This window comes from Tigriopus californicus, chromosome 8, assembly GCF_007210705.1.
Source record: "Tigriopus californicus strain San Diego chromosome 8, Tcal_SD_v2.1, whole genome shotgun sequence".
In the NCBI taxonomy this organism is placed as follows: Eukaryota; Metazoa; Arthropoda; class Copepoda; order Harpacticoida; family Harpacticidae; genus Tigriopus; species Tigriopus californicus.
The window spans coordinates 71,294-79,886 of NC_081447.1; the positions used below are offsets into that span (position 1 = coordinate 71,294).

Here is an 8,593-nt window from a genome sequence, read left to right on the forward strand (position 1 = left end):
CCGGAGAGAGAAGGTAAAATAGCTGTTGTTTGCTAGTCGTGATCCACTATCCGAAATCAGTTCAATTTGATTCTTCTCCAAGAGATAATGAAAACCGTCTGGAAAAAGGTGAGAGGAAAAGCTGATAGGACAGCCCCAGAATCCGGCAGCACTCAGACCGTTAGTGTTTCGAGCTCAAGGTAGCAAAGTTTGGTCGTCCTTGGTGTTTTCTGAAGGCCAGGGTTAATCACGTAAATTTGTGCCTCATCTTTGCTGACCTCGGCAGTCAACAACTAGACTACGTTGATCGCTTCTGGATTGGCGCCGGTTCCGTAGTTTCCTGGAGCTTGACCTCGCCAGCCACGTCCTCGGCTGCGACCTGTAGCGTGTCCTTGACCATGGTTGGGCGTAGCTGGCAATATTTAACAAAATGGCCGGTTCTCTTGCAGTTATTGCAGATGATAGTTCATGCCCAACAGAATGATGGTGAGTGCTGTTTGCACCCACAATTCGGACACTTTATTGCACCTACCGCATTGAGTCCCGCATCCGATTCAAAATCTGTCTCCTCCATGACAATGAGCGTCGCAGCCAGAGTCGTCGTTGCCTGCAAGGAATGAGCGACCTTGAAAGCTGCGGCTGAATCCACCAAATCTTGCAGCAAAGGATTCTTGAGTTTCAGTAAGTTGTATTGTAACAACGGCCTTGCCTAGGCCATGCCGAGGAGGCGAAATATCATCCAATCATCTTTCATCCTGCTCTCAATTTCAGCCTCCAAACCACGCGTCTTCGGAGCATTGTAGACTTCTCGAAAAGTTTGTCTGTTTGACATGGACACCTTGAACCATGACCATTTGCGTTGGAAGATTGGATACACCTCGAGAAACCTGGCTTTCAATATCTCATAGCAATTGTGCCTTGTGGACGTGGATGAAGTGCCAGCGGCTACGAAATTGGCAAGTCCCATCTTGAGTTGCGTGAGAAGGTATAAGTGCTCCTCCGGTAGCAAAAGAGTGTTCATATTGGAAGACAAATGATAAGAATTGAATTTCCGCAGCCACGCAGTGAACTCCTGTGGCGAGAAGGTACTATCGAGCTAGACCTGCTTGAGGCCCATCTGTTCCCTGATCATGACTCTCGGTTTAGTGGTTGAGATGGTTGGGGTCGAGGTTTGCGTCATCGCCGCCCCACGCACTTGTTGTTGCTCAAGCTCCATCTCATCGTCAATGGCCTTGATCTCTGTCACAGTCTCGGCGTTGGTGTCAGCCCGGCCAAAATCCTCAAGATGCTCATCAACCTCTCGGATTGCGGCCAAAAACGAGCTAACCGTGTCCCGTAACGCAGCGTCTTCCACGGTGGAAGCATCCCTGTTGGCAGTCTCCAACACGGACTTGTCGTCCCAAAGTACTGCTTTTCGACATACCACGAGTTTTCTTTTGATGGTCGGTGCTGAGGGAGATGCCATGGTGGCTTGGACATTCCAGTCCTGACGAAAAGTGTCTACTATGGGAGATGATAATCTTGACCTCCCAGTGACAGTGAAAGGCTCCGTCCAAGAAAGAAACCAAAAAGTAACCCAGAATAGTGCAGTGTGGCAAATGCCTATCTGAGTTCAAATCCGAGAGCTAGAGGCTTTGTAAACCCGTTGGACGCAGTCTGTCACAGGACGACTGTGCCATGTAAGGATGGAAGAGAACGAAGCAGAAATGCGGGGACAGAATGGGAAAAATCCAGCAAGTGAGAGAGCAGAATGACAAGTATTTATTTGCTAGTCAGCTAAAAGGGAAAAAGGCTGCAATAGCAGAGTCGACATTGAACATCAAATGTAGATATATGGAGGGATGATCCAAGAATAATATAGGGAGCAATACTTAACAACATTTGTTGTAAGGGAGTAACGCAAGGTATGCGCAAGGGAAAAAGATTGGCCCAATACCCTGCTGCCGAACTAAAGCAAAAAATGTGCTCCAAACAATACCTTAAGTGGCTCGGATGGAATGACTCTTCTCTTACTAAGAGCTCAAGATTGAAAAATGACATCCTATTTCCTTTTCTCCTAGGCTCACCTATTGTAAAATTTGCTTTGCTCTAAAACTCGTAGACAGTATGTGATCCTTTTAATTCCGATTTGGACAAGCTTTTGACTTTTTGGATGATTAACCACATCAGTTCTAATCAGTAGATGCCATGTTCAACAATTTGCCTTTGATAGTCAAATTACGTATTTTGTTTTTTTTTGTCGAAGAGTGTCATCCATTTTTTTGTAAGCTTCAGTGCTTTATTTGAAAGTCAAAAACTTACCCGTGTGACAAATTGGGAACACGCAAAATCGTAGAAATCGTCACAAGGATGGACTTGATCATTCATATTTTCAATTAGCTCATGAGCCGCCGAGACGCACTCCTTAGACATGCACATTCGCTGCCAACGAAGGTTAATCCCGATCCAATCTTCAAGAATCCCATTGATAACTGTGTTCACCACAAAAGCACCCAACAGAGCAGACATGAGTAAAAATACCAGCACTAGAATCACGTTCTTTGATTTCTTCCACCATGTCGCTTTCTCAGGCAAATTTGAAGGTTCGGAGTGGGTATTTAAATCCAAAAGAGAATTCCCTTTAGGTTGGACCATTCTCACAACAAACAAAAAGAAGTGTTTGGAAAATGTATATGATTAAAAATGAGCCGATCAAGATCTTTCTTCCTGATCGAACGTTTTGAACCTGTCATAGTGTCCTCCAAGTCTTACAAAGGAGCTTTAAAGTGTGCGACAACGTGATGGTACATAGTGAAAAAGCATTTCTATTAAAGGGCAATTCACGAGATGATAGATCTTGGAAATTAAGGCAATAGTTATCACGTCACGTTCGCTTTAACACTCACTGAATTCAGACACACCTAAATTGACGTTCAGAGTACCTGTTTAGGTGAAAACATCACATGCTTCTCAAGTTTATTCACCTATGATTTGTGAAATTAATGTTGAACGGTGATTCAAAAGCCTAACCAGGTTCCGAGGGAAATTTCCAAACGCATTTTGTAGTCATCTTTCTATAATGCATAACAATAAGGAACAACTACAATCTATTTCCTTTATGTTGTTCTGGTTAAGATTAAAATGTGCTCGTCTAAAACAAATTGAACATACTTTTCTTCAAAAAAAGCTTTTCCGTGTCAACAAGGAGCACGCTTAGATACCACTGGGTAAAATTAGGGTATGATCTTGATTAGAAACTAGTCATAGTTTGTTAAGGGACAAACTTTCATCGGCGGGAATTAGAAGGCGTCTTCTTGCATATAGATCTTGGATAGGCTGATGAATAGAAGGCAAAGAGTGGAGTAAGTGGGGAATGCTCGAAATTCAGGAAGGTCCAACTTTGGAGTGCCACAAGGAAGTGTCTCAAAGCCCTCATTATTGGTCATTTACTTCATCGACTCTTGCAGACCATGAACGGATAAGTAGAAGTAAAATTTGCGGAGGATGCAAAAGTATTTCTTAAGATCTTTACACCAAAAGACTCTTCTTCTAACTAATCTTGACGAAATTGAGCATTGGTCTCAAGAAAGCGAGATGATTTTAAACCCAAAGACGTCCACGTTTATCCACTTCAAGGCCTTTACCAAATGAACGGATTCAAGTTGGGCGTGGAAACCCAATGCGATCTGGGTGTGACTTTTGACCCAAGAAACACATTTTCTTCTCATTGTACGGCTCGGTACGAGGATGCAGGGAATGCTCAAAAGGCCCTTTTCAATCAGAAGCAAACGCGTCCGATCCTTTCTCTATAAAACCTACATAAGACCCCTTGAAGAGTGTGATACACCAGTGTGTACTCCGTTATTGAACGGGGACATTCAGAGGATTGAGTCTATACAAAGAAGAGCAATAAAATGGATGCCTGAACTTCAAAGCCTATTCAATGGAGACGGGTTAGGGGTGCTGAGACTGGATTCCCTTAAAAGAAGAAGAAGAAAGTTTGAATTGATACTGGCTTTCAAGGTTAAAAATGGATGCGTGCAGATTAACTGTGTTGACACTGAGGAGCATTTTCTAAATCTGGAAACTGCTCCACCTTTAATTCAGATAAGAGCTGCCGCAAATATGCATGTACGGCCGGAACATGGAGGGTCCGATAGAAATTCCCAAAACAAATGCGGCTGGAAGGGGAAGCATCTGTGTCAAGGACAGCAAGAATTTTGGAGATACAGCCATAACTCAGAAGAGAAGTGTAGGGATAAGAGTGCTGAGTCTCGATTAAGGGAAGATACCAATGGAATGTGTGCCATAGCTGGACTACAAGAGTAAGGCGATGAAACGTGGTGACGCTCAGGACGGTGGTCTTGCTCCATGGAGGTGGAGAGCCATGGGATGCGGGTGCATCTGGAGAGCAATCATCCACACGGGATGACATTCTCGTTGGAAATGATCAACCTTTCGCAGTTGAAGCATTCTTTTGCTTTGGCATAACACTTTTCGTGTTGGCCATGGCCACACGTGGGACAAAGAGGTGTAATTAGAATCTGGTCCTTGATATTGGGTGTGNTCCTACCCCCCACCCTCTCTCCCAATTTCCTCCTCTTCCTTCAAATACCCAATCCACCCCTATTCCTATAAACACTCTCCTCCCTAATATTCCTTGCCCCACCCCTATTCCTATAAACACTCTCCTCCCTAATATTCCTTGCCCCACCCCTATTCCCAAAATACGTTCGTATTCAAATGTAGCTGCCCAACCCATTCCTCAAACCCAACCGTCCCCGTTAGCTCATGTTTTGCCTCCAGTAGAACGTAGCTTTGTTGATTAGAGGGATTTTTTACAGTTGGAGAGGATGGTCCAAGATCTTGTGAACTTGATCCGTAAAAAGAGAGACATGTAAAGGGGCTATATTTGAACGTGCATTGTCTGATTTCTAAACAGGACAGCACAAAAGTTAAGATCTTAGAAGAACTAACCATAGTTGGTTTCAACTTAGTACATTGTGATAAGATACGCCCTAATAATCCAATATTTCCACATGGGCGTCAATGCCTATATGTTAGGAATGATTTGCAAATTAATCGTGTACAGATGTCGAATGGAGAAGTAGAGGTCTTAGTTGTCATCTACAAGGTCTTGATCTGTCTATTGTAACAATGTATAGACCCCATCTTGTTCCATATTACTCTCAGTTACGAAGATTCGCTCTAAGTCTTTGCAAGGCTACTGGAATCTTGGCCATTCCTACCAGAAACTAACTTTGTATCGTCAGCATAAGAAGAGAGACTGGCGGTAATACTAAACTTTTGAAGCGGGCCAATGAATATTATGAAAAGGAGGGGCCCTAAGATTGAACCCTGGGGAACGCCTGACTTGACATCATGTTTGTCACTAAGGGATCCCTCAACCTTAACAATTGCTTCCGAAATGAAACTTTTTAGCCAATTGAGAACCCTGCTATGGATCCTAATCTCATGGAGCCTGTTAACTAAAAGACCATGATCTACCTTGTCAAAGGCCTTGGCAAAGTAGAGATAAACTACATCAACTGATTCATGGCTCTCTAGTCCCTCAATAATCTGCTCAATATGTTCAATCAGTTGGGTAACCGTGCACAACTGTGCTCGGAACCCATGCTGGCTAAGAGGAAGGACTTCATGAATATCAAGAAATTCAACAAGTTTGTTGAATTTCATGACCTTCTCAAACACCTTCGCAATATTCGAAGTGAGAGAAATCGGCCTATAATTACACAAGAGCGACTTATCTCCCCCTTTGAAAATTGGAACAACGTGAGCTAACTTTAGTGAAGATGGAATCTTGGCCTCATCCAAGATGCAACGCATCAAGGACGAGAAAACAGGAGCAAGAACCAGTAAGCATCTCATCAGAAACTGAGACGTCACGCCATCAGGACCAGGAGAACTTGAAAGCCTCAAGTCCCTGATGGCCTCTAAAGCATCTTGATCTGTGCCCACAAGATCATCTAAACGCTCAACTTGACTTGACTGACCTTGTCAATCTCAAAAAACCCATCTTCAGAGCAATGAGCTGCTGCTTCTGAACACAGTGGGGTTGAAAACACATTGGAGAACTGATCTCCAAGCATGTTAGCCATTGTCTTTACATTGCTAATGGCTTCCCCATCAACTTTAAAAGACCCAACAGAGTGTTTCATTTTTCTCTTAGAGTTCGCATAAGAGATAAAAGCCTTAGGGTTCGACGTGACCTCCTGAACAACCTTACTCTCAGTTTGTAACTAGTCATATTCGATGGAGGCCGTAATCTCACCTTGAACTACGTCCAATTTTTTTGGGAGACTAGCCACAGTTACTAGATTCGAACTGCTCTTCAGCCTTTTTCCTAGTTTGCAACTCTTTTTGAACAAAGTCTCCCTATATTTTGGAATTTTTGTCAGTGTACCACCTTTCAGAACACATTCAGAGATTGCTGAACTGGAGCAAACTTCCCTAAAACTGAAACTAATTTATCAATGGCTGCATTGATGGACGATTCCTGTTTCAGAATTAAAATCAGGTCAAGCTCTTCTAATCTTGCTACAATCAATGGCCAATGTTCATCTTTGAACTTGAAAGTTCAGTTAAGTGCAGTTGCAACATTTTGTTGTTCCTGATCTTTTCAAACGGCCGGTCTGAGTGTGTTGTGTTGTGTAAGTGGTCGCGTGGCTGCTTAAGGTAAGGCACTTCTGTTCTTTAGCTTTCATTTCTTCCTATCTCTATCTCTAGTACTTTAGTCTTATATCTTTTATTATTATGTTCATGTCGTATTTCACTCTTTTCGTCTGTCAATATCTTTTATCCCCATTCCAGGATATTTCATGCATTTTTGGCTTAAGGAGTAGTTCATTCTGTTTTTATTGTTTAGTCTGTTCATTTCATGTACTTGTAAATGTAGTCGATTTTTCTTGTTGTTTACAATCAGTTTAGTTTCCTATCTTCAATGCAAAATTGGGTTCTAAAACCTTCTTTTGTTCTATTCCATTCCATTGATGTTAGCTTGTTCCTGTAGTAAGGTTGATCCGCAATTTTAGTCAAAAACTTATCCAAGTCTGACTTAAATCCTGCTACTGGATCAAAGCCTACATAAGCCCTACGAATATTTGAGGGCAGCAAATTGAACAATGAAGGAGCCCAAGAAAGAAGAGAGGAACTGGCCCTGGGCCAAGATGCAGCACATCAAGTACGAGAAAGCAGGAGCAAGAACCTGTGAGCATCCCATCAGAAACTGAGATGACACTCCATCAGGGCCAGGGGAGCTCGAGAGTCTCAAGTCCCTGATGGTCTTTCAAGCATCCTGAAATTTGAACAACTCTACTTTCCTTCCTCAATTGATCGGTCTCAATGGAGGCCTTTATATCTACCCTGGATTGAATCCAATTTTCTTTGAAGGCTAGCCACAACTACTGGATTCAAAGTGGTCTGGATCCTTTTTGCTAATTTTCAACTCCATTTAAACAATTGCTTCCTATACTTCGGAATTTTAGACTTTGCCCCGCCTTGTGCAACACATTCAGAGATTGCTAGAGTGGAACAGACGTCCTCAAAAACTAGAATCATTTTGTCTAAGGTTACATCTATGGACGATTCCTTTTTCAACATTGAAATGAGATCAAGCTCTTCTAACCTTTCTATAATCAACGGCCAATGTTCATCTTTGAATTTGAACTTAGCCAAACCGACCTTTTTGACCGGTTTTACTCTAGAGCACGCCGGCTTTTGAGTAATGGTCGACCCTATCTCAAGAACATGATGATCTGACAGATTAATTGGTGTCACATGGACATACTGGATCAGATCAGGGTCACTGGAAAAAAACAAGTCAAGAACGCTATTCACTCTGGTGGCTACACCAACATGCTGAGAGAGATTGCGAAAGATCGCAAATTCCTCCAGCTTTTCGAACGACAGAGATGTCGATTTCGATACGGGAATATACCCATCTGGACTAGCCTCCCACTCTACAACGCTAGCCGGAAAATTGAAGTCCCCAAAAAGAAAACCTTCGAGCAAACTGCCTTATCCAACTCATTTCCAGTGAATTTGAGAGCTGACATAAAAGAGCTTACTGAACAAGAAGGGGGCCTATATATTGTTACAATGGACAGATCAAGACCTTGGAGGTGACAAACTAAGACCTCTACTTCTACATTAGACATTTTCACATGACGAACGAGCCGGTCATTTCTAACATATAGACATACGCCCCCATGCGGAAAATGGGATTGTCAGGGCGTATTCTATCACATCGAACTAAATTGAAACCAACCATGGCCAGCTCTTCATCTAAGACCCCTGGTCGAAGCCGGGTTTCTGTCATGGAAATGAACGAGACCTGCCTATCTAAAGCTAGTTCCTCAAGAACCTTGATGTTTGTGCTATCTTTTTTGTAAATAAGACAATGCACATTCAAATAAAGCCTTTTTATGAGCAGATAGCCCTTCGATGGACTAGAGCTATCAAATCTTTGACTAGGCTCTCTAACCTTAAAAAAAATGTTTTTTGACAAAACTAACCTTAGGTGGAGGATAAGAGAACCTTTGAGGAGAGGGTAAAAGGGGAGAAGAGGGAGAGGGATCTCTGGCCGCCGCCTGAGCATACGATCTAAAAGATGCGT

At 42.8% G+C, this 8,593-nt stretch overlaps 1 protein-coding gene across 1 annotated transcript in view; it reads right to left on the reverse strand.

Annotated features, from left to right (window-relative positions):
• LOC131885282 (neprilysin-2-like) overlaps positions 1-2,758 on the reverse strand; it is a 51,134-nt gene extending 48,376 nt beyond the window's left edge. Inside the window, exon 1 of the mRNA XM_059233298.1 lies at positions 2,281-2,758. Within this exon, the coding sequence (XP_059089281.1) occupies positions 2,281-2,613 (333 nt within the window). The 5' untranslated portion in view covers positions 2,614-2,758. The remainder of the gene's footprint in view (positions 1-2,280) is intronic.
• Positions 2,759-8,593: the final 5,835 nt, after the last annotated feature.